At 38.8% G+C, this 26,371-nt stretch overlaps 2 protein-coding genes and 1 long non-coding RNA gene across 5 annotated transcripts; 1 reads left to right on the top strand and 2 right to left on the bottom strand.

Annotated features, from left to right (window-relative positions):
- Positions 1-111: 111 nt before the first annotated feature.
- On the bottom strand, positions 112-7,645 carry LOC117302466. Its single transcript, XR_004520432.1, has 5 exons — positions 7,256-7,645; positions 4,877-5,233; positions 4,548-4,626; positions 2,533-2,611; positions 112-1,114 (listed from the first exon to the last, which is right to left on the bottom strand). It is a non-coding gene; the product is annotated as an uncharacterized LOC117302466 (long non-coding RNA).
- A 1,174-nt stretch (positions 7,646-8,819) lies between these two features.
- Positions 8,820-10,938, top strand: LOC117302169. Its single transcript, XM_033785980.1, has 2 exons — positions 8,820-8,883; positions 10,236-10,938. Exon 2 carries the CDS (start codon positions 10,264-10,266, stop codon positions 10,936-10,938), a length of 675 nt encoding a protein of 224 aa, XP_033641871.1. The 5' UTR covers positions 8,820-8,883; positions 10,236-10,263.
- Positions 10,939-12,865: 1,927 nt separating this feature from the next.
- Positions 12,866-23,944, bottom strand: LOC117302074 (prestalk protein-like). Of its 3 annotated transcripts, XM_033785869.1 has the most exons (16): positions 23,752-23,944; positions 22,033-22,203; positions 21,543-21,641; positions 20,876-21,028; positions 20,410-20,568; positions 18,394-18,540; positions 18,079-18,174; positions 17,407-17,550; positions 16,890-17,024; positions 16,499-16,594; positions 15,971-16,114; positions 15,579-15,674; positions 15,157-15,300; positions 14,246-14,389; positions 13,484-13,630; positions 12,866-13,230 (listed from the first exon to the last, which is right to left on the bottom strand). In XM_033785869.1, exons 1-16 carry the CDS (start codon positions 23,828-23,830, stop codon positions 13,121-13,123), a joined length of 2,064 nt encoding a protein of 687 aa, XP_033641760.1. In that variant the 5' UTR covers positions 23,831-23,944; the 3' UTR covers positions 12,866-13,120. The 3 variants fall into 3 exon arrangements, with proteins under 3 accessions (XP_033641760.1, XP_033641761.1, XP_033641762.1); XM_033785870.1 differs by lacking the exon at positions 16,890-17,024; XM_033785871.1 differs by lacking the exons at positions 16,890-17,024; positions 17,407-17,550; positions 18,079-18,174.
- Positions 23,945-26,371: the final 2,427 nt, after the last annotated feature.

Raw genomic sequence — 26,371 nt, forward strand, 5'->3', positions numbered from 1 at the left:
ATTTTGAGTAATTACCAATAGTGTCCACTGCCTTTAAAGGCACTGGACATTATTGAAAATGACTCAAAACAATTGTTGGCATAAAAACTTACTAGGTTTTTTGAAAGAGAAAATTGATGTAGTTTTTGAGAAAAAAGGTAATTTCCCACTCAAATAATAAAGACTTTAGGACTGAAGCCTTTTACCAACTAAGCACATAAACTTGGTGCATGCAAGAAGGGCGTTTTTCTTTTATTATTTTCTGGCAACTTTGATGACCAATTGAGTCAAAATTTGTACAGGTTTGTTATTTGATGCATATATTTGAGAATACTGGTCTTTGACAATGACCAAATGTGTCCAGTGCCTTTAAGTAACAACAATTAAGGTTGTCACACTGGGAACATTTTACAGGCAACTTGGAGGCAACCATGCACAAGGAACACTTTGGCAGTATAAATATACATTTTTCATGTAAATCACAATCCCCCTAGGAAATAGTAGGAACTGAAATGCGAATGAATTTTCTTTTTAAAGATTGCCTGGAACTAGTTGCCTGTAAATTCCCCCGTGTGACACAGCCTTTAATCTCAAATTGTTCTTTTTCTTGACTAAGATTCTCTTTCCTACAAAATTTGCACAAATCAGATGTGCACAAACATTGTCCATGTAGGAGTCAGAAGTTACTGTCCACGTAGGAATCAGGCGTTACTAACTTTGCTGTCCATGTAGGAATCAGAATGTTTCTGTCCACGTAGCCTGGAATCAAAACATTACTGTCCATGCATGAATTCGACATTGCTGTCAATGTAGGAATCAGATGTTGCTGTCCATGTAGGAATCAGATGTCTGTCCATGTAGGAATCAGAAGTTGCTGCCAATGTAGGAATCAGATGTTGCTGTCCATGTAGGAATCAGAAGTTGCTGCCAATGTAGGAGTCCAAATGTTACTGTCCACTATCCATGTAGGAATCAGCCATTGCTGTCCATGTAGGAATCAGCCATTGCTGTCCATGTAGGAATCAGCCATTGCTGTCCATGTAGGAAACAGATGTTGTTGCCCCACAAAGGAATCACAAGCAGATGTCAACCAATGGAATCAATCATCACAGCCCATCTAAGAATTGGAGCTGACCTGCAAGAAAAAAATGAAAACCACAAAAATAATGTAAAAAATGTCATGAACGTTATCCTCAGTAAACTTTCCTGGGCGAAATTTCCTAAAGCTAGTTTTGAGATATGGACACAATACTACATCACTATAAAAAGTTGGGTAAATTTGTCAGCGAAACACCCTTTAGAACCAAACAGGGCTCAATTTCATAGAGCCTGTAAGCACAAAAACTTGCTTAGCATGAAATTTCTTCCTTAATAAAAACAGGATTACCAACCACATTTTAATTTGTTGAATATTGCTTGTTACTGGTATTCAGCTGTTGTTTGCTTATCCGGAAAATCATGTGGAAGTTGGTTGGTAATCTTGTTTTTACAGAGGAAGAAATTTTATGCTTGAAGCAATTTGTTTGTGCTTGCTCTATGAAAGTGGGCCCAGTACACTCCTATCACATCCGCTATACCTCAAAAGGGCTTTAAATGACTGCTTACTGCAAATTCTGTGCTTCACCATTCTTTGCTTGCAGGACAAGCCCCGAATTTCCAGTGCTTGCTGTGTAAGCAAAGAATGTATAGTAATGTGGAGTACACAATCACACAAGGCAAGAGTCCCTTCTTTCCCGCTTTTGTAATCGCCAATTTTTCGCTTACGGTAAGCAGAGCCATGAAATTGGGCCCTGTTTTGAGTGAAACCATTTGTTCAACTATATTCACCATAAATGCACTAAACAAGTGTTCCAACAAACGTTATGATAAGTTTCTCATTAAGCAAGAATACAAAAGTTAATCAAACTGTTCAATAAATGATACGACACAAGAAACATTACATTTCTCAATTATAAACCTTTTACAGGCAGACAAAATTGACATTTTGACCAAAATATTTAATTCCAATAAATATTGAGTTGTGTTTGAAGAATAAAATTATGTTTGTCATACTCAGAAACTGCTAAAATGCTCAAATGTGTACAAAATCGAAAGAAACAAATTACGTTTCTCCAAGAGTTAATTGTTCAAATTGAAAAAAAAACAGGGAAACAAAATTATTGAGACGAAATTTTTGTATCACAGGCGAGGTTTCGATTAAATAGATTTGGAAATCTGGTTTAGGTAAGAAATTGGAATTTTGAAACTATCACTACAAAACATTTTTTTTTAGGGAAATAATGTATTTGATGGGTGACTGGGAAAAAGTTGACCCCTGTTTGATAAAATTATTGTTCAATGACCCTGGATAAATATTGTGAAAAGTCAGAAGATTTTGTGGTGATTGGTTTCAGCATTTAAAAGGTAACAATTGGATGAGAAAGATGTCTGTCTCAAGTGAAGATACAGCTGCCATAATAAAAGGTCAAATGACCAAAGGAAGATTGTCTTCCACAAACTCCAGCCAAGCATTGATGATCAGGATTTATGTACTGGCATATCATGTTTACTCACCATGTTTAAGATGTAATGAAGATGTTCACACAGTAAGTAGCATGACGCTTGATTGACCTTGACCAGGAACAACAGCACACTAGTAAAATAAAAATAGTGAACTCAAAATTAATGAAGTCAAATTATGATAGCAGAAATCAATAGAGGAAAACAGGAACCAAGTGGAAACCAGCAAATATTTTTATTGGATTTGTATAAAGTTTGATGTTGAAGATTGTTTTGAAAAAAACCCACTCAACTTTACATCCATATACACGTAGGCTTGAAAGGGAAAAAAAGAAGAAAAAAAAGTGGTAAACACAAGAAAAAAAAATGTGTTTCTCAAAAAACTTTTAAAAGATAATACGTTTTAAAAACACCTTTAAAAAGTAGTTTCTCAAAACAGCTTAAAAATATTTTTCCCAAAATATACAACGGCACAAGTCAAAATTCCCAACTTACTAGTGAAATATTGCTTCCCTAACCGCCAATCTTTGCTTACAGTAAACAGAGCCATGAAATTGGGCCCTTTTTTCAACTATATTCGCCATCAATAACTACTTAACTAGGGTTCCAACAGGAGAAGAAAAAAAAGTGTTCTTCAAGATCTATGACAAGTTTCTCATAAGCAAGAATGTCAAAGTTAAAAACTGTTCAATAAATGATACATCACAAGAAACATTTAATTTCTCCATAAATAAAGCTTTACAGTTTAAACTTAGGCAAACGAATTTGACATTTGTTTTTAAATATTTATTTCCTATCAGTATTTTTAGTAGTGCTTGAAAAAAAAAACTGTTTGTCATACTCATAAACTGCTAACATGTCCATTGTACAAAATAAAGAGAAAATATTTATTTCTTAAATCAATATTTTTAGTAGTATTTGAAAAAAAACTTTTTGACATACTCATAACTGCTAAAATGTCCATTGTACAAAATCAAGAGAAAAACATATACGCTTTTTAAAGAATAAATTGTTCAATTTGAACAAAACAGGGAAACAATTATTAAGAAGAAATTTGTGTTTCTCAGATGCAATCACTGTACAAAAGAATTATGCAAAGAACTTTGTTTTAAAACTTCATATTAATCTCTTAAAAATTTTGGGTTGGGTTTGAAAATGGGGTTTCGATTAGATTTGGAAATCGGGTTTGGGTTAGAAATTGGAATTTTGAAAATATCACTACAAAACATTTTTATCGGGGGAAACAATTTATTTGGTGGGTTACTAAGGTCAAACTTGACCCATGACTGACAAAATTTGACGAAAATGTTAAATGCAAATGGTTAGATAATTTAAAAGGAGAATAGAACGATCCACACAAACATGGTAAGCAATTTTGTGGAGTCAAAATTTCGACTTCATAAAATGGCCGACCGTATTAGTTCGCGACGTAAAAGGAAAACCATGCAAATTCGAGTGATACTTGTGTGGATCATTATTCTACTTTTAAAACATCTTTCTAACCAACTCATAACAAACAGTTTCAAATGCTATTCAAAGACCAACTCGCCCAATCCAAGGCACAAGTTCCTATAATGTTACATGACCCCCTGATAAAAGTCACAGAACTTAGGTGATATGTTTCAACATTAGTAACAATTGCCAAGAAAGATGAAAGATGTCTGCCTCAAGTAAAAGATACAGCTGTCACAGAACAGGTAGGGGGTGAGGATTGGACCCACAGCCAAGCATAATGGACAGGATTACGCCTGGGCAAAATTGCTTTTTTAATACACAATGTGTGTCCAAGAATATCATGATATTTGATATCATAGTTATAACTTTGCCTTAGATATCACTTCTTGAGAAGGAGATCAAAGAGCATTTAAAGATCATTTGAAATTTAATCGAGTTACACATTTTTCGGTAGTACTTCCACACATGGTTTGAAAACATAATGTGTCATTTGGTTGCACACACATTTAAGTGTCTTTTAAAGTGCCTACTGGGCATGACTGTGTGCATATTAAATTAGATCCCACCCATTTCATTCTAGAACCCAAGTGCACTGGCATATCATGTTTACTCACCATGTTTAAGATGTAATGAAGATGTTCGCACAGTAAGTAGCACGACGCTTGATTGACCTTGACCAGGAACAACAGCACACTAGTAAAGTAAAATACAAATCTCGAATGAGAAATCAACAGAGGAAAAAAAAACAAGTTTGATAGTAAAGATTGTCTTGGTTTGATAAGAAATTTTTGGTTTTAAAAAATCTTGTGATTTCCCTGGAAGAAAAATTATGTTTCTCAAATACTTTTAAAAGTTTGTTTATGTTTCTCAAAATGCCTAAAATAAATATTCTCAAAAGACCATAAAAATACACTTTAATAAATTATTAAGCTTCTGAAAATACCTTTAAAATTCTCAACTCAGAAATGAAACTCAGCAAATGAGAATCCATGGTGAAGAGATGCTGGTTGACTGTTAGGCAGTTCTCCCATCCTCAATGTCACAACTCAGAGATGAAACTAAGCATCCATGGTGAAGAGGTGCTGGTTGACTGGTAGGCAGTTCTCCCAGCCTCCATGTCACAACTCAGAGATGAAACTAAGCATCCATGTTGGAGAAATGCTGGTTGACTGGTAGGCAATTTTCCTAGTGTCATTTTCCATCTTAGATGATGCACTCAGCAGTCAGCACACAGAGTTGACCAGCATACAAAAATAAGCTCGCAGGTCCACTCCTTGAGGTAACCTGGGGATAATTTGATCTGCAACAGAGGTAATAAATAAGACAGTGAATAAAGTAAATTATACAGTAAAAACAAATAGTCAATAAAGAGTTCAGCTTAAAGTGCTCATCATTTATGTCATCAGCTTGCCAGACCCCATCTGAGTCCATCTGCCACAACACTATAAACAAAGCTTGCCAGACCCCATCTGAGTCCATCTACCACAACACTATAAACAAAGCTTGCCAGACCCCATCTGAGTCCATCTGCCACAACACTATAAACAAAGCTTGCCAGACCCCATCTGAGTCCATCTGCCACAACACTATAAACAAAGCTTGCCAGACCCCATCTGAGTCCATCTGCCACAACACTATAAACAAAGCTTGCCAGACCCCATCTGAGTCCATCTGCCACAACACTATAAACAAAGCTTGCCAGACCCCATCTGAGTCCATCTGCCACAACACTATAAACAAAGCTTGCCAGACCCCATCTGAGTCCATCTGCCACAACACTATAAACAAAGCTTGCCAGACCCCATCTGAGTCCATCTGCCACAACACTATAAACAAAGCTTGCCAGACCCCATCTGAGTCCATCTGCCACAACACTATAAACAAAGCTTGCCAGACCCCATCTGAGTCCATCTGCCACAACACTATAAACAAAGCTTGCCAGACCCCATCTGAGTCCATCTGCCACAACACTATAAACAAAGCTTGCCAGACCCCATCTGAGTCCATCTGCCACAACACTATAAACAAAGCTTGCCAGACCCCATCTGAGTCCATCTGCCACAACACTATAAACAAAGCTTGCCAGACCCCATCTGAGTCCATCTGCCACAACACTATAAACAAAGCTTGCCAGACCCCATCTGAGTCCATCTGCCACAACACTATAAACAAAGCTTGCCAGACCCCATCTGAGTCCATCTGCCACAACACTATAAACAAAGCTTGCCAGACCCCATCTGAGTCCATCTGCAACAACACTATAAACAAAGCTTGCCAGATCCCATCTGAGTCCATCTGCCACAACACTATAAACAAAGCTTGCCAGATCCCATCTGAGTCCATCTGCCACAACACTATAAACAAAGCTTGCCAGACCCCATCTGAGTCCATCTGCCACAACACTATAAACAAAGCTTGCCAGACCCCATCTGAGTCCATCTGCCACAACACTATAAACAAAGCTTGGAGATGTACCATTTGTGTAGTTGGTGAATTTTGACTCGACCAAGATCCAAGTACTGAGAGTCTATTTTTAGCATTAGTGCAGAGTGCTATTTTTAGAACAACACTGGTGGTGCTGAATGTATGTGGAAAAGTTAATCAGAGTTAACCTTTACAACCTAATGTAAAATTCAATTAAAAATTTCTTATTGAATTGGATCTTAGATCAATAATAGAACTCCTTACATGCCCCGCCCATTGAAAGTCAAAAGCCCATAACATTCCCCTTACTGCTGAGATCAATCAAGAGCTACGTTACGTTGGTTGGCGTAGCAGGATCCATAAGTTTTGACGTTAAGCTTAAAGGGTGGTTGATATGTGCTCACAAGCAGTAGAAATACAGTGCCTAAAGGCTAATGAAAAGGGCCTCAAGAAAAAGAGTTCTATACATAATTGAACGACTATGTATAAACGAATGCTACCATTGACTGAGTGAGAGTCATGCGCATCGCGTACATGTTGCCATTCATTGATTGGTATAAGAGGGCGGCAAGGGGTCTGTTCACGCCATTGGAGTAGAGCTTCCTCTACGGAGGTCAAACCATTACTACTCATCATGACATCATGACCGTGAGCCTTGGACTGGTTTTGCAGGGCCTGACTAGTGGTCTGGAGTATGGGTATACAAATCTAGCAACAAATAATCATGGGGATGTTAGACTATAGGTTTATACAGTACTTTTCAGTAGGTCTCCATTTTGCTAATGTTATAAATCAGCTGTTGTTCCATCTTGCAATAAATAATAATATTTTTAAAAAGCTGATTTTTTTTACAAAGTGATGCAGACTTTAAAGTTAACGGATGAATTGATTACCTAACCTTTCTCGGAAGAGGATCCTCCATAGACATCTACATCTATCCAGCTACTTGTCAAAGTCTGTCATTATGTGAGGACATGATGAAGTTGCCAATGCCACCAAAACATCGTCGTCCTGCCTGTATGTCATAATGTGTCAGTCGTCCACACTCGCTGGCACTGCTGGCAGCACACTGTGACTGTGCGCACACGACGAAGGAAAACATAAACACATCTACGATCAGTTTTCACTCCCTACCAGTCACCAAGGAGTGTATGCATGATTATTAGCTTTGGAGTAATCTTCAAGACTTATGAACAGCCACATTTTATAAGAAGAGTCGTTGTGGATCATGTTCAAACCAGACATTAATTGTTGAACTACTCAGCTGTCATCGCTCGTCGAACGTAAACATTCCCTCCACAGCACGATGCATTATGTCATAGTTACCTACAATTGAACTATAGAGGGCGCACTCCAAAAAACGAAATCAAAAAGTTATTTATTTTTCAACGGTAACTGGAACATTTCTTTCCAATAGGCCTAATAAGTATTTTCTTTAAAGATGATCCATGTTGTCCTCCAATTAGGAAACAAGTTGTCTTGCCAAACGACTTAAGCATCAATAACAACTGTCTGTACGAATTTAACCCACCCCCCCCCCCCAACAAAAAAGGGGAGGGGTCACAAAGTTCTCTGTGAAGGGCGACACAACTTTAAGAAACTTTTCAAATGTTTTTGCTAATAATTAGCAAAAACATTTGAAAAGTTTCTTAAAGTTGTGTCGCCCTTCACAGAGAACTTTGTGACCCCTCCCCACTTGAGTTTCTCCAATTATTGGAGAAACTCAAGTTGACACACATTTCACTCAAATTTACAAAGTTACAGTTCGTAGATAATATTTTATTGTGTTTTGTACAATACTAGCTTAACTGGTTGAATAAGTTGTGTAGGTCTACGTATGTACGAAAATTTACTGTTCATCTATTATGCGCCCCCACAACGACCTTCCTGTTTCGCTTTGAAAGTCAGACAAAAATTACACCATTTATATCACTTTGTGTTTCTTTACAATTCATAATAACATTCTATTTTTACTTTATCATTCGGAGCAGAAGCTGGCCATGCGACACATTAGCAAATTGTATTCCTTCCTCCATGGTTGTATTAAAACAAATAACATACAAAGTCGTGTTTTTTTATTATCGGCATGGGACTTCAGTTGAACAATTTATTTGCTTAAAGACGGTGATGAGTGACCATCTTGTCTTTATTATACCATACACTCACCAACAATAACACAAGGCGTCGATCGATACACCCAGCCAAACGAGAACAATGTTCTACAACAGCGTAACTTCGATTAACTTACCCCCATAGCAACTAAGGGTGGTGCTCATTGCGAGGAGGAACAACCCACGCAGTAAAGGGATTTACCTTGGGTGGCTTCGTTACAGGTTGTTTTATCGCATCAAAGTTCTTCCTCCATGATCACAGTAACAAACTGTGTCCTACTACTACTAGCCACAAACTCTCATTTTTTTGGGTCATCGTTTGCGGCTATCTTCTAAATGAAGTGACCCATCGTGAGAGAAGGGGATGTCTTCGAGACTGCCTATTTAATTGAGCTTCCACCAACTGTTGTGACTGGTAAGATAATAATATCTTATTATTATGGTGTTATGAACACTTCAGAATAAGTAATCTATCTGAAAAATAATTATACAAACTTATTTAAACAAAATTATAACCGATTGTCGAACCAGTTTCAATCAAGTTTAGGGGTGAGAAAACACCAACACATTGTTTGAACTCTATTGGTCGTCGAAGTTGCGAGAGAATAATGGGGAAAAAAACACCCTTTTTTTAACAAGTGTGCTTTCCGACGTCTTCAATTCGAAACCTCAGCTGAGGTCTCAAATAATGTTTGAGTGGATATAACTTCTTTCTTGAAAACTAACGTTATTTCAAAGGGATCTCACGAAGTTTTATACTATCTCGTTACCCGATTAGGTTTTTATGCTAACAATTATTTTGAGTAATTACCAATAGTGTCCAGGACTTTAATCAGTTACCCCAACATCTTGTTGGACAAGCCGTGGATTATCTTGAAGATTAAATATTTAGTGTCACCGAGAAGGATTACGGCCACAACAATCCAGGGTTGTCGTTTTTTTTTATCATAATTCAACTTATCAATACACCCAATAAAAGCCACAAGTAAAAGTTTAAACTAAATGTCTCTTGATGAGAAAACTGCAAAATTATTACCTGTTTTCGTCAAGAACTGTTAAATGTAGGTGATAGGGGTGAAGGGTATCTCCGTCGCATCTCCGGGTGCACTGTCACAAGAGCATAATTAATAGGCTTTTGGACTTTGAATACAAAATGATTTTCAAAGGATGACCCTTCCTTAGAAATGTAGATACAAATGTTTCCAGGAAAAGTGCGGGATTTCGTGAAAACCTTATCTCTGTAAACTTATAAGCAAAAAACCTGAATGTGCTCAAGAATTGTAACCGCAACGTTTTTTCCTTTCTGCTTGACAAGCATCATGTCAAAATCGAGAGATTAAACAAAGAGCAAATTGCACAAAACAGATGAAGATCGGTTTTCTGTAAGCTTTCCTTGTATTATTGAGAACTTTTTTTTCAAATTGTAAACAATATTGTTTTTGTTTTTTTCTTAAGCTAGGCCCTTTGTAATTTTTAACAAACCGTGGTTTGGGTTTCACAACGCACAGATCATCATCTTAGTTGTCAGTATTGTGGCATCACACTTTGCTCAGCAATTGATATTGACAAACAAGATCAATCTTAAAGGAACTGGACACTATTGGAAATTACTACAAATTACTGAATATGTTGAGATACAGACTGATCTTTGACATTAACAAAAATGTGTCCAGTGCCTTTAAAGCATTTGTACACCCCTCCCCTATGTGGGCCACTAAGACAAACCATGCGTCATAATTCACATAATATTTTTGTTTGATTCTGCAGATGCTGAAGGACTGACACCCTTTTGGCAATGGCGATATCAGACAAACCAAAGAAGGGATCAACCAGTGACTTTCCCAGTGGATTTGATCGCTGGTTAGCATTACAAAATGTCAGCGACAAGATCATTAGGAGAGCGACTATACTTAATGCTATGGAGAAAATACGTCTTGAAAGAGCGACACGACAAATTGACTTCAAAATACAACTGAGTGAAAATCACTACGAAACTGTTAACCAAAGACTTAAAGGCACTCTTAAAGATAACGATTTGTACAAAAGAGCCTTAATGAGAAATGGTTCATCCCTTCCCGGTAATCGACTAGTCCCAGCGACTGCAGATATGAAGCCTTTTGGACGATACCATGGCAGTTATTATTCATTAATGGGGAAGGCCATGCAGAAAGAGGAGCAGCAAATCGAACAGAGAAAACTACGCAAGCGCAACAAGCTCCTGGAAAAAGCAAAATATGAAAGCGAGACTATGATTGATCCAAAACTGACTACAGAGCAACTTTTGTCCAATAAGGGAAAGCCTCTTTCGGAGCGATTCAAGCGAACTGCAGCTATGCGTGTTGGTACACTGAGAGCACAGACCAATGCGGTCAATGCTTTTATGAAAATTAAACATGATATGACAAGTCGAAAGGAAGAAAAGAAACATGGGAAAAGTAAATTATTCAAAGGTGTATTTCAAACAGAATGAGCGTCAAACCAATGAAGTGTTGTAGTAAACGACCTCTATCTGTTGCACATTAATTATCAGTACTGTTAATTATGCATTGATTATCTGAAGCCATGAAACCTAAATCACAAAGTTTTATAGCGTGATGAAGTCAGGTGAATGTTGTCAACCCGTCATTAAAAAAATGGAAATTATTTGGATCTGGAACCAATTTTATAAAACAGCTTTCAGGAAAAATAACGACTCTCTTTTGTGGTCATACCATTGATCAATGTAAATGAAGCCGAGTAAAAAAAGAAACAAGTTTATTGTCTAGGTTTCTTAAAAAAGGAAAGGAGGAGGGGTTTTTTATTTTCAAGATGGCTGCCATATTTATTAAATTTCAACTTTTCAATGTTTTTTTCTATACTATTTAAACACACAATACATAAATGAACCATGTTGGACAAGACATTGAAAAAAAAAAAAAAAAAAAAAAAAAAAAGAAGGAAGAAGGCCTTTAATAATAATAATAATAGTAATAATAATAATGAGGTCTTATAGAGCGCACAAATCCACAAAAGTGCTCAAGGCGCTATTATAGAGAAAGTTTTATACAAAGAAATCATAAAAACATACAAATTAAAAACTATAATAAAAAAAGAAAAAGTAGGCAGTCTCTAAAAAGGAAGCGGGCGGGGACACTAAACATGTTTCTTTTTTTACTTGGTCTTATGAGTTTTAAATGTTACTGTTAAAGTGTTATTGAAAGGCTGTTGATGAACAAATCTTTATATAAAAATAAATAAATGCTTAATTTAAAAAAGGGTGGTGTTCTTTCATCACTTTATTTTAAACGATTGCAATCAACACATTTTGTTAACTTTTTTATTTGCTTTATTTTTCTGCAAAAGACAATCAAACAATTTGTTTAATTAAAATGTGAATTACAAATGTGTCAATATTTTTTACAATTAGACAAAAATAAAATCTATAACCATGAAAAAATCCTATGGATACATTATGTTTCATATAAAACTCTAAATGGTTTTGTGCTACAAAATATATACTTAAAGGCAGTGGACACTATAGGTAAGTACTCAACATAATTATTAGCATAAAACCAATACTTGGTAACGAGTAATGGGGAGAGGTTGATAGTATAAAACATTGTGAGAAACGGCTCCCTCTGATGTAATTTTCCACGAATTAGATTTTTAGACCTCAGAATTAGATTTTGAGGTCTCGAAATCAAGCATCTGAAAGCACACAACTTCGTGTGACAGGGCGTTTTTTTTCTTCTCACTATGATCTCGCAGCTTCGACAACCGATTGAGCTCAAATTTTCACAGGTTTGTTAGTTTAAATGCATATGTTGAGATACACCAAGTGAGAAGACTGGTCTTTGACAATTAATGTACCAATAGTGTCCAGTGTCTTAGAGGAACTAAATTAAAAAACAACAGCTAATTGTATAAATCAAAATGCATTTAAAAATCTATGAATTTAAACTGGATACAGATGTTTTGAGATGAGAATTTGAGAGTTATCCCTATGTAGGTTTTGACTATGATCATAATGTCTGTTTCAAGTCACCAATCATATTGGGAGTTTGACGTCCACTTACTATTTGTTTTGAATCCTAGTGACTGCCTGTGCTCCAACAATTCAGTGAGTATTCTTTGTTCTGCACAAAGCTATTTATGGTACCCAAAATGACAGCGTTAAATACCAAATTTCAGGAACTTTTTTTCAAATACCTAAAAACTATGGGAAAGAATAACAAATGATAAATTCATGCAAAATAAAATACTGTTGTTTTAGCTTTTCATAATGAAACCACACGATCTCAATAAACGACAAAAGTTGGTGTTTCAAACATCATGCTATATCAAGGCCCAATTTCATAGAGCTGCTTAGCGGCTGATTTTGTGCTTACTTTGCAATTTCCATTTGTTAGCGCTGCTAACCATAAGCACACGAAAAGTGATGCTAACCTTCTGGTGCTTACTGTATGAAAACAAATGATGTCACAATGCAAATCCATTGTCAACGCACAATATGGCCGCTACTTTTTCTGCTAACCTGCGACATACGATTGCACCTCAGCAAATTTGTCCACTACAGTAAGCACGGAAATTTGCTTACCGTTAAGCAGCGCTAGGAAGTTGGGCCCTGTTATATTATGATTGAAACAAGAGTCTGTTCTCTCCTTCACTGAGGTCTACATCAGCAACATAGTCGTTGTAATTGCAGTAGCGAGGATCAGAAGTGATGACATCATCAAGTAGGGGGCCCCATTCAACTCTTGAACAGACTGCTGCTGTTTCAAGTCTAGATAAAAATTGTAAGCAAGACCGGTAAAGATTTGAATAAATATCTTTGAGAGTTTACGTATTGGTTGGAAGACTGTCAGGTGGGAATGGTTCCATTTAAACAAGCAAAGAATTAGCTTCTAAACAGCATTCAGTATAGGCTACCGTTTTCTGTTTGCAATTTCAAATCAACTGGATAAAGGGAACATAACCAAGACAGTGGCAACATGATACCTGTCTAGTGGAGATATTTTCAGAGATTTGTGGCTTACCTTGCACTAAAGGCTTGGCACATGTATGTCCACATCCCAGCTGGCAGCATTTCCAGCTGTCGGCACAGTCTCCATCATCATAGCATTCATCCTTACAAGGTGGGATGTCACTCTGGGGAAATACAGGGCACGTACCAGGCTTTATGACTGCAATACAATCAACAAGATATCTATAGGATTTGAGGCATTGTATGGTTAGGCATCAATTATTTGGTTTGCGGTAACACCATGTGTGTATCTACTTGCAAGCTAGGTAGAGTTTGTTCTCAGAGACCTGTCATTCTTTATATTCTACTACCGCGGTGTAGATTTATCGGATGTTCGGGAGACTTCTCAGTTCTGAAAAGAACTGTATTGCTTTTTAACTACTACCTGGGTGGAAGGTATTAATTGAACTGCCATCGACCAATGTGCCTGGTAAGATATGGAATTATAAACACATTCAGGGAGATTCAGAATGAGTAACCAAGATCGCTGAAAACAAAATTATTGTTGATTGTCAAACCAGTTTCAATTAAGTTTAGCGACAAGGAAATCACAAAATCAAAACAGCGTTTGAACTCAAATTTGACTAGCTGTTGACAGCTATGACCACACCCATTAATGACTAGTGTATAAGCCTCTATGCCTACCTTTGACTGGCTGTTGACAGCTATGACCACACCCATTACTAGTGTATAAGCCTCTATGCCTACCTTTGACTGGCTGTTGACAGCTATGACCACACCCATTAAGGACTAGTGTATAAGCCTCTATGCCTACCTTTGACTGGCTGTTGACAGCTATGACCACACCCATTAGAGCAGCATTTCATGGAGTCAGTGCAACTATTATCATTAAAGCATTCTTCAACACAAAACCCAAGGTAGTTGGTGATCACTGCAGGGCAACGACCTGGTTTAAGCACTGTGTGAATAAGAGACATTACATCAAAATAGTTAAAGACAGGCTGTACTTATATCACTTTCAGATGGTAAATAATAATAATCAATCTTTATCACAGCCCGAAGGGCGTTTCAAAGCCCTTCCGACATTATTACCCCTGGTCACTGGGCCTTAAGTCATTCCTTAAACCATCACTACCCCCTGGGGAGTTTACAGCTGGTCCGGGGAGTTTACAGCTGGTCCGGGGAGTTTACAGCTGGTCCGGGGAGTTTACAGCTGGTCCGGGGAGTTTACAGCTGGTCCGGGGAGTTTACAGCTGGTCCGGGGAGTTTACAGCTGGTCCGGGAAGTTTACAGCTGGTCCGGGGAGTTTACAGCTGGTCCGGGGAGTTTACAGCTGGTCCGGGGAGTTTACAGCTGGTCCGGGGAGTTTACAGCTGGTCCGGGGAGTTTACAGCTGGTCCGGGGAGTTTACAGCTGGTCCGGGGAGTTTACAGCTGGTCCGGGGAGTTTACAGCTGGTCCGGGGAGTTTACAGCTGGTCCGGGGAGTTTACAGCTGGTCCGGGGAGTTTACAGCTGGTCCGGGGAGTTTACAGCTGGTCCGGGGTAGAGAGAAGTGATGGTTAAGTGTCTTGCTCAGGGACAAAAGGGTCATGACGGTGATTCGAACCCACATCCCTATGAACGACCAGAACTCGAGTCTGATGCTCGAGTGAAAAATAAAGTTTAGGGAAATTCCTGTCATGTTCCAAAAGAGTTGAGACACATAGCTAGGAAGGAAACAATACCTTTGACTGGTTGAACGCAGGTATGACCACACCCATTGGAGCAGCATTTCATATCATTGTTACATTCACCATCAGATGAACAGCTTTCAACACATAGTCCCATCATACCATCTTCAAGTACTGGACAACTGCCTTCCTTTACCGCTAAAAGAAAACCAAGAAAGGCAAAGTGTAAAAATAAACCTTGTACTTTATAAAAGACGCAACAACTTGTTTAGACATTGAGAGGGTCTACGGACAGACGTTGACCTTTGTTTTTAACTTATCTTTATCTGCTGGGACTCCATTAATACACCAAGTGAGAATGTAGTGGTCATTGACAATGTTTTACAAAATTTTTCAGAACATTGAATGTGAAATGTTGTGCATGAATGTAGCAGTTTGAACAGACGTGGCAATTGAAGTATAATAAATAAACTTACTTGTGTCTTCTAGACAACTACATGTGTCACATCCATCTTGGTTTTGCTGGTATCCAAACTCACAGTAAATAGCACACATTATCTCTGCACATACGACTGCAAAGAAACATCAATAAATATAATTTATTACAATTATTGTTCACTTATTTGACAAAACTCTTTAAAAATGTTCCAGACAGTGGTTTTTTGTACTTCATCTGCGTTATGCAGTGTTACACTTGGAAATGCCAACATCAATGGATAAAATAATGATCACCAAGAGTTTTCTTCTATGAAAAAGTCTGTTGTAACGCTTGTTGAAAAGCAAAGGGTGGTGCAAAAACCTCCAGATTTATTTTATTCTAGAACCAACACGACCAATAAATCTAAACAAAAACAACTGTTTGTACTACCTTTGACTGGTTGAACGCAGGTATGACCACACCCATTGGAGCAGCATTTCATATCATTGTTACATTCACCATCAGATGAACAGCTTTCAACACATAGTCCAATCATACCATCTTCAAGTACTGGACAACTGCCTTCCTTCACCACTAAAAAACAAAACAAGACGGAAAGGCAAAGTTTGTAAAAAACTACTTGAAATAATTGTTGGCATAAAAACCTATGCGGTAACTAGCAATGAAGAACTGTTGTATAAAACATCTCACTCCAATAATAAAATACTTCAGGCCTGAAGCCTTTCTTAGGCCCCTGAAATCACACATTATTACACGCTTCTTGCAACTTCAATGACCAATTGAGTTCAAATTTTCACAGATCCTTTTGTATGCATATGTTGGGATACACCAAGTGAGAATATACTGGTCTTTGACGATAGCCAGAGGTGTTCCGAACATTTAATATGCAATGTTGTTTATGATTGTAGCAGTTTGAACAGAGTAATGAGGTAATTGAAATAGAATAAATAAACTTACTTCTGTCTTCTACACAACTACACGTGTCACATCCATCTTGGGTTTGCTGGTATCCAAACTCACAGTAAATAGCACACATTATCTCTGCACATACGACTGCAAGCAAACATCAATCAATACAATTTATCCCAATTATTGTTCACTTACTTAAAAAAATGTTTAAAAATAATCCAGACAATTGTCTTTTGTATTAATGAAATTGCTGTCCATCTGCTTTCTGCAGTGTTACACTTGGAAAGGCGTACATCAATTGATAAAAATAATAATTACCAAGAGTTTTCTTCTATGAATAACTCCTGGTGCAAAAACTTCCATATTTATTTTATTCAAGAACCAACAAATTTAAACAGGAAACAAATAAACTTCACCCCTTAAGTTTGTTTTGTTCTACCTTTGACGCAGGTATGACCACACCCATTGGAGCAGCATTTCATATCATTGTTACATTCACCATCAGATGAACAGCTTTCAACACATAGTCCCATCATACCATCTTCAATTATTGGACAACTTCCTTCCTTTATCGCTATAAGAAAAACGGACAAGCTATGAAACTAACTTTATTTTGCCAATAAATCTGTAATTTATGCTGTGATCACACAGAGGTGAGTGCTGATGGAAAAAGGACTAAAGTAGATTAAAATGATGGCATTTCTAGCGCTTTCATATTCCCCGGATTACTAGAGTTCTAAGATCTATTGTGACGTATTCTTGCGACTACAGAGGGAGATCAAAGAGAATGTTTTCTTTTCGTAAAAAAAACCCAAACTGTTTTTTACCAGGCACAACCGTATATTAAACCAAATTCTGAATCAAAATTTAGAAGTCTGAAGTTTCCTGTGGGCACTTCTGTTAAACCAATAACTTGACATAATACAGCAGGTGGAATTTCCATACTAAAGACTTACCATTACTTGGTACCATGCACTGATGACCACATCCATTAGGACAACAAATGTGAAACTCATTACAGTCCGAATGGATTCTACAATCCTCCACACAGAGACCAAATACATCAGCATTGACTATCGGACACCCGCTTAGATCAGGGTCTGACAAATACAACAAGAAAAAACATCAGTTCAATTTTTTGAAAAAAAGGTTTAATTCAATTAACATGAACATTGCTGAACATTTTTGGATATTTTTTTTGTTTTAAAGGCATTGGACACTATTGGTAATTACTCAAAATAATTATTATCATATAACCTTACTCGATAAGGAGTAAGTGGGAGAGGTTGATAGTTTAAAACATTGTGAGAAAACGCTCCTTCTGAAGTAATGTAGTTTTCGAGAAAGAAGTAATTTTCCACAAATTTTATTTCGAGACCCAAGATTTAGAATTTGAGGTCTTGAAATCAAGCATCTGAAAGCGCACAACTTCCTGTGACAAGGGTGTTTTTTATTTCATTATTACCACACAACTTCGACGACCGTTTGAGCTCAAATTTTCACAGGTTTGTTATTTTATGCATATATTGAGATACACCACGTGAGAAGACTGGTATTTGACAATTACCAATAGTGTCCACTGTCTTTAATACAGTGATGCGGCAATTGAAATAGAATAAATAACTTACCTGTGTCTTCTAGACAACTACACGTGTCACATCCATCTTGGGTTTGCTGGTATCCAAACTCACAGTAAATAGCACACATTATTTCTGCACATACGACTGCAAAGAAATATCAATAAATACAATTTATTCCAATTATGTCTGGGTATTTTCCCCATGGTAAAGTGCACCCTATAAAGTAATTGTAATTTTCTACTTTGGCATTTCAAGGGCACCAAGGCAATGGCCAGGGGGCATCAATGCAACCGCCTTAAATGCCTCCATGAAGTATCAGACTTTACTGAAATTGATAAGACGTGAACAGCACATAATGAATACCTGGTTGCACCACTTCCATGCAGGAGTGTCCACATCCATTGGAACAGCATTTCTGAGTCTCTGTGCAGTTACCATCATGGTGACAACTCTCACTACAAACACCAAAGACACCATCGTCAATCAATGGGCAATCACCAGCATGGATTACTGCAAGCAAAGACAAAATACAAACCATTTATAAAACTCATCCTGTATAGAATGGTTAGAAAATACTTGTTCCCATAAAATAGTTTCTCTCGAAATTCAAGCCCTGTGAAACATAATCTGAACGTCAGTCACTTCAGTCCATATATCAGACTCCGACTCAACCGTCTTGATTCATCTTGGGACCCAGACTTCATATTCTTTAAGAATAGTGAAATTTACTTTTTAAAAGGCTCCTACTGTTGAAGGAGATGTTAACTTCAGCTTCAAGAGATTCATTGCTAAAAAGTGTGCTGTTAAGTTACCCTACAACGATTTGTGATAAGCACTCAGTACTTTCCAGAGTCTTGTGGAAAACAATTCCCCACTTATTCTTACAGTGGGATTTAAACCTAGAACCCCAGTCTAGAGAACATGGGGTAAGATTGGTGGTAGGAATTGGAAGGAGAGGGACTTCTTCTACTGCTCAAGACTAATCCCTTTATCACCTCCAGGCAGGGGACTGAGGGGGTGCTTACCCTACTAGCTCAAGACAAATCCCTAGGAAGCCTCCAGGCAGGGGACTGAGGGGGGCGCTTACCCTATTAGCTCAAGACAAATCCCTAGGGAGCCTCCAGGCAGGGGACTGAGGGGGTGCTTACCCTACTAGCTCAAGACAAATCCCTAGGAAGCCTCCAGGCAGGGGACTGAGGGGGTGCTTACCCTATTAGCTCAAGACAAATCCCTAGGAAGCCTCCAGGCAGGGGACTGAGGGAGGCGCTTACCCTATTAGCTCAAGACAAATCCCTAGGAAGCCTCCAGGCAGGGGACTGAGGGGGTGCTTACCCTATTAGCTCAAGACAAATCCCTAGGAAGCCTCCAGGCAGGGGACTGAGGGGGGCGCTTACCCTATTAGCTCAAGACAAATCCCTAGGGAGCCTCCAGGCAGGGGACTGAGGGGGGCGCTTACCCTATTAGCTCAAGACAAATCCCTAGGAAGCCTCCAGGCAGGGGACTGAGGGGGTGCTTACCCTATTAGCTCAAGACAAATCCCTAGGGAGCCTCCAGGCAGGGGACTGAGGGGGGCGCTTACCCTATTAGCTCAAGACAAATCCCTAGGGAGCCTCCAGGCAGGGGACTGAGGGGGGTGCTTACCCTATTAGCTCAAGACAAATCCCTAGGGAGCCTCCAGGCAGGGGACTGAGGGGGGCGCTTACCCTATTCGCTCAAGACAAATCCCTAGGGAGCCTCCAGGCAGGGGACTGAGGGGGTGCTTACCCTATTAGCTCAAGACAAATCCCTAGGGAGCCTCCAGGCAGGGGACTGAGGGGGGCGCTTACCCTATTCGCTCAAGACAAATCCCTAGGGAGCCTCCAGGCAGGGGACTGAGGGGGGCGCTTACCCTATTCGCTCAAGACAAATCCCTAGGGAGCCTCCAGGCAGGGGACTGAGGGGGCACATACCTGGTCTTTCATGGCAGGGACAGGGGACTGAGGGGGCACATACCTGGTCTTTCTTGGCAGGGGCAGGGGACTGAGTGGGCACATACCTGGTCTTCCTTGGCAGGGGCAGGGGACTGAGTGGGCACATACCTGGTCTTTCTTGGCAGGGGCAGGGGACTGAGTGGGCACATACCTGGTCTTTCTTGGCAGGGGCAGGGGACTGAGTGGGCACATACCTGGTCTTTCTTGGCAGGGGCAGGGGACTGAGTGGGCACATACCTGGTCTTTCTTGGCAGGGGCAGGGGACTGAGTGAGCACATACCTGGTCTTTCTTGGCAGGGGCAGGGGACTGAGTGGGCACATACCTGGTCTTTCATGGCAGGGACAGGGGACTGAGTGGGCACATACCTGGTCTTTATTGGCAGGGGCAGGGGACTGAGTGGGCACATACCTGGTCTTTCTTGGACTGCTTCAATGCATTGATGTCCACAACCATTAGAGCAGCATTTAAGATCACCACTGCAGTCCCTGTCGACAGAGCATTCCTCTAAGCAAAGTCCAATCACATCACGATCAGGGATGGGACAATCACCCATCTTAGTACCTTCATCTTAAAAACAATTCATTCAATCAATAAAACCATTTTAAAATATTGTAATAATTTCCATCGATAAGAATTATTGTGCCTAGTATATTACACTTCTCTGGGCTTGAATTTTTCCGGGCCACTTGAAACTCAAGACAGGACAAGTCTGGTGGTCTTGTTTTATTTTGTCAATTCATAATCTTTTTCTCTTTGTTGAGTCTAAGTCTCATAAATATTTCTCTAGATTAGTGAAGTTTATAAGCTGTTTACTTTCAGATAACAACTTTACAATTTGTTTTTCTTTTTTATTTATTTTTATTTATTTGCGTACCTTGTTCTGGCAACACAGCTTGTACACACTGATGTCCACAGCCATTAGTGCAGCATTTCTGAGTCTCTGTGCAGTTACCATCATGTTGACAACTCTCAATGCAAATACCAACTGTATCCTCATCGACCGATGGGCACAATCCATCATGGATCACTGTCAATATACAAACAAATAGGCAGATTAGGATCGAGTGCAGATCTAATATAATAATAACAATTAAATAATAGTCGGTTTTTATATCGAGCTTTTCACACCTGAGGGGCGTCTCAACGTGCTAACAACATTATTACCCCTGGTCACTGGGCCTTAATTCATTCCTTAAACCATCTCAGCTCCCTGGGGAGTATACAGCCTTGTGCAACAAATATGCGCTATTCTGCTAGATCAATCACAAGAAACATCTCTGCCCTTGCAGGTACTCATTTACCATTGGGTGGAGAGAAGCTTAATGGTCAAGTGTCTTGCTCAGGGACACAAGTGTCACGACCGGGATTCGAACCCACACTCTGCTGAACAGACGCACCAAAGCTTGAGTATGGTGCTCTTATCCGCTCGGCCATGACACCTATAGGTCCTATGGTATACTAGAGGTTGACCAACTCAACAAGAAGGTATTGCACCAAGACTACGCAAAGATCAAGTGAGTTTGCCAGACATAACTTCTAACCTGTTTGTTCGTTGCATGCACAGACACTACAACCATTTACATCTTGCTGATAGCCAAATGGACAACCAATTCTACAAAGAACCTCTGGGCAGGGAGCAGCTGCAAAAGAAAAGAAAAAAATCTCATTTTCAAGACTTTAGAAATCGAGAGATCTGTAAAACTATTAATTATATTTGCTTGTTAACAATTGCCTGAAGGAAATGTTGAAGTTTGGGCAAATTCCTTTGGTAAAAATGAAATAAAGTAGTCCAAGAGTATGTGTTTGTTTCGCTCTTCATCAGAACTAAAGCTTCTTGCAGTCTTCTCCACAAACAATGTAACAGTCAAAGTTCCTTGGCCAAATTTCAGTACCCTTACGATGAGAACTCTTTCTTATGCGATTATTGAATTAAAATGGATTCGCTCTCTAATCGGTAGCCAATGATGTTAGACTCTAAGTGATGGGGTACAGTATTGAGCATTTTACACTCTGTGGGTATTTCCACATTACCTGATGATGTGGGAATAAGAACCTCTGTGCAGAAATATCCACATCCATTGAAACAGCATTTATGAGAAGATAACGTACAGTTGGTGTCAGTCTGGCATTCATCAATACATCGACCCAATACTTCATTGTTACCCTCTATCGCTGGGCAGTCACTAACTACTTGTTCTTGCCCTAGGAGTAACAAAATGGTTACAAACAGGTTAGAATAAATAATCAACATGCTGCAAGTGAGATGTTAAAACATTCCGAACAAGCTTTTGCATTGCTTTGCAGCAACATTATTTCATGGCATTGCGCTTAAAAACCCAGAATCATCTTAGTTAGGCGTATGAATAATGAGTATGGTCTGGACCCATGCCATGGGAACAAGCGATGAGGAAAATGTCTGCACAGAAATAATATAAAGCAAACAAACACTTTGAATGTCATCTACATGTAGGTAATATTATTTCTGATAGGAAAAGTTTCTGTATGGTGCCACCCCTTTTTAATTCGATATGAAATAATCTAATTTACCTCAATAAAAATGAGATATATTTTTGGGAAACATTAGTGAAAAAGTAGTGGCACCATACGGAAAGTTATCCTACTGATAAATCAACGTGTCTAATAACATGAATAATAAATCAACCCTTCTGCCCCATATTAATTATTATTATATAACCAACATGACCAAGATCAATCAAGGAAGGAGGAGTAGGGCTAGAGTCTAGCTCTAGAGAGGTTATCAATATCATACACAAGCAACATAGTTTTCTTTTTAAGTAGAGTACATTTTGTAGCATGACTACATATTAGTAATGAGTAGACTACCTACCTCCACACTACTCCTAATACATAGAACTATAAAGTCCTACTAGTATGACTCCCGGATGGGTTCGTTGCGGTAGGATGAGTCCACACATATAAATGCTCCATAAAATCTCTACCACCACAGTGCAGTGACTTACAATTTTATACACGACTAACAAAAACCCTACCTCCACTCTCCATGCAAAAACACTGACTACGCTAGTGAAGAGTGTCACGTGTGTCACTCAGTTCCGCAGCATGGCACTTTGTTGGGTTATACTTTGTTGGCGAAATGACAACCGGTGGTTCTACTCCACTTATTAAGGGTCTAACTTCCCCCGTAATATAAAACAAGATCCGAGCAGTGCCAAAGCATGTTGATTGTTGGTTGGTGTTTGGCATGTGTACAAAACTATATAACACAGATGACACTTGACCCTTGACTGAGTTGTTCCTTGAACAGCGCCACCATTGTTCGAAAAGAGCCAGTTATTTAACACACAGACCGAGTTTTTGCCAACCGAGGCCTCCCCTCTGGAAAACTATGGAAAGCCATAAAATACAAATCAAAAATGGATAGCCATAGTGTGTAGGCAAAAAAAAACTTATTGGAAACAAATTAACAAATAGACTTCAGCTCATGAATATACATAAAGTATTGAATTTGGTCACACTCTGTTTGTTTTGCCATTCGGCAGGTGTCCATGTGAATTCGGAAAATACATAACGATGTTAACTCTGTTTGAATTTATTAAAAGATGAATAAATCATTGTCATACCCAGCAGGACCAAAGTGCAATTTTGTGATTTGAAGCTTCTCGATCGTTCCATCTGCTAATTTTCTTTTGGTTCGCAATCCCACTCTAGTCAATTCTTTGTTCAACCCCAAAAATCATTTCGAATTAATGTTCTCGTGAGTCTACTCACCCCCCATCTGAGCATCATCTTGAGAATTCACCAGGCCGACAAGACACACCATCATTATTATCACTCCTAACCCCGCCATTGTCTACAGATGACCACAATATTGCGATTTAAACCAGTTTAAATACAACTGCAATTATCGAAGTAGCGCCTTCGAAAGCCCAAAGAAACACCCTCTCTCTACAGTTGAATTCTTGTTAATGCTCGGTACACCTTTATTTATAAGGTGATGTGTTATTTACAGTGTAAAAAAATATCGGAACAGTGTTTCCGCAGCTCGGGACAACAAACTTTGACGAGTGCAGTTTTATGAGAACTGCAAATAGACTTTTTGGATACTTGTGCTGAGTTTATGACTTCTCAGGGTCGTCATTGTTTGATCAGGGAGCCTTGGGTTAGGTTTATTCAACATCTTCTGTGACGTCATGGGAGATGTTGACAACTAGTACAATGCGATTGTCTAATTTCTATAAACAGGTATTGTGTGAATATGTTTGGTTTGCGGTAACACCATGTGTGTATCTAGCTGCCAGGTAGAGTTTGTTCTTAATAGAGAACTGTCTTGCTATATGTATTGTGTGAGTGTTCATAGAATGTAGGTGAGGGCACGGGTATACACAAAATGAACCATTTCACCTACAAACCTGTGGGACACGGGGGAACCTCCACAATGTTCATGATGGTCCTAGATCACCTTCAGCTAGCTACTAATTTATTCATCGCCAATTTTTGAATACTAGGTTTGCACTAGGTTCAACAAGTTTGCACCACCGTGACATAGGGAGGTTTTCTACGCCTTCCTCATGTACTCTCATGGAAATGCACTTCAGTATTGTATCATTAATTATGACCATTCACAAAATTTAATGTTCCCTTCAGGTCACATTTTGGGGAAATTACACTGCACCCGTTTCGTTTGCCTCCATGGTTTGCCTCTCAAATTTGTTCAGTAAAGAATATTATGAGGGGCTTACGTTTTTCCCCCTTAATTAGTGGAACGTTTGTGCATGGATTTGTGAGAAGAACAACACGTGCGAAATGTTCAAGACACCGTGGTTGTTGTTTTTTATACAAAGGATGTAACCTGATGAGAGTTATGTCTTAGTTGTAGCTGCTTATGTAACATGTGCTCTTGTGGTAAATGGTATTGGGCTGATTATCAATTGTAGACGTGGACCCACCTTGGATCTCTCCAAATAGAGGGAGGAGCCTCATTTGCCTAAGGGGGGGGGGGGGTATGTTATAAAAATATTTGGCAAAATTATACCTAGAAGAAAAAAAAGGTAATTGTTTGGACAGTGTGGTCTGATAGCACATGCCATGCACTATTTTAACTTATGCGATGGGGAGTGTCGCCATCGTATCCGGATAAAATAAAAATAGGTTAATACAATAAAAATGCAAAAATAATAGATCAAAGAAATTAAACTTAAAGGAAATTACTTTGCTATAACAAGTACATTACAGTAAAGTGCAATTGTCCATGATGTAAAGTGCAGTTGTCCATGATATAAAAAACAAGAAATACATGAATAATGCAGCAGTAATAAACAAATTAATTTAAAAACAAATAAAATAATAATGGAGGTAACATTTTAGCACGAAATAAAAATACATGAATAGTATTCGGTTTCTCAAAATGCCGGTACCGTCAGGTTCAATAAATTGCATGTGATTCCGTCAAGTCGGTTTCGTAATTTGCTTCTTTTCTCCTTATTTAACCTTCAGGGATTTATTTTAATATTATCCTGCACAACTGCAACTATTGTAAGTCAATCAGCTATAAATGACACAAGAATGGTGAAATCGAATGGAAAACGATTGTTCAATGTAGTCTTGGTGCAAGACGTTTCTCGTTTCCGCGGTGAGTCGGTGCGGGCGCTGTCGCTGAATTGGCTGCGGTGTGCGTGAAAGGGAAACGAGAAACGTCTTGCACCAAGACTATTGTTTATGTTACACTTACCTTGTATGTTGCGTTTGAGAAAGACCCTGTCAGATGGACGAAACGTCAGTTAACTAACAATTTTGTGCACACCAATAGGTCCCTTTGGTTGGTAAACGTACTTGCAATACAAAGTATATGTAATTACTGGGAAAGTAAAATGTGCCTATGGAGTGCTATGTTAAAAGAAATTCAATAAATCAACGAACAAATCCCACGACTAGCACTTGTACCTCCAAGTTTGAAGTTGTAAAGACTTAAGAGTTCCAATTGACTCTTAATAGTCTGGTTTCACAAATTCGGCCGTAATTCGCAAATGGGTTTTAAGAGGCAACCTTACCACGCATGTTTTATACAGCGTTAATTGGTCTATTCGCAAATGGGTTTTAAGAGGCAACCTTACCACGAATGTTTTATACAGCGTTAATTGGTCTATTCGCAAATGGGTTTTAAGAGGCAACCTTACCACGCATGTTTTATACAGCGTTAATTGGTCTATTCGCAAATGGGTTTTAAGAGGCAACCTTACCACGCATGTTTTATACAGCGTTAATTGGTCTATTCGCAAATGGGTTTTAAGAGGCAACCTTACCACGCATGTTTTATACAGCGTTAATTGGTCTATTCGCAAATGGGTTTTAAGAGGCAACCTTACCACGCATGTTTTATACAGCGTTAATT

Source organism: Asterias rubens, chromosome 18, assembly GCF_902459465.1.
Source record: "Asterias rubens chromosome 18, eAstRub1.3, whole genome shotgun sequence".
Lineage (NCBI taxonomy): Eukaryota > Metazoa > Echinodermata > Asteroidea > Forcipulatida > Asteriidae > Asterias > Asterias rubens.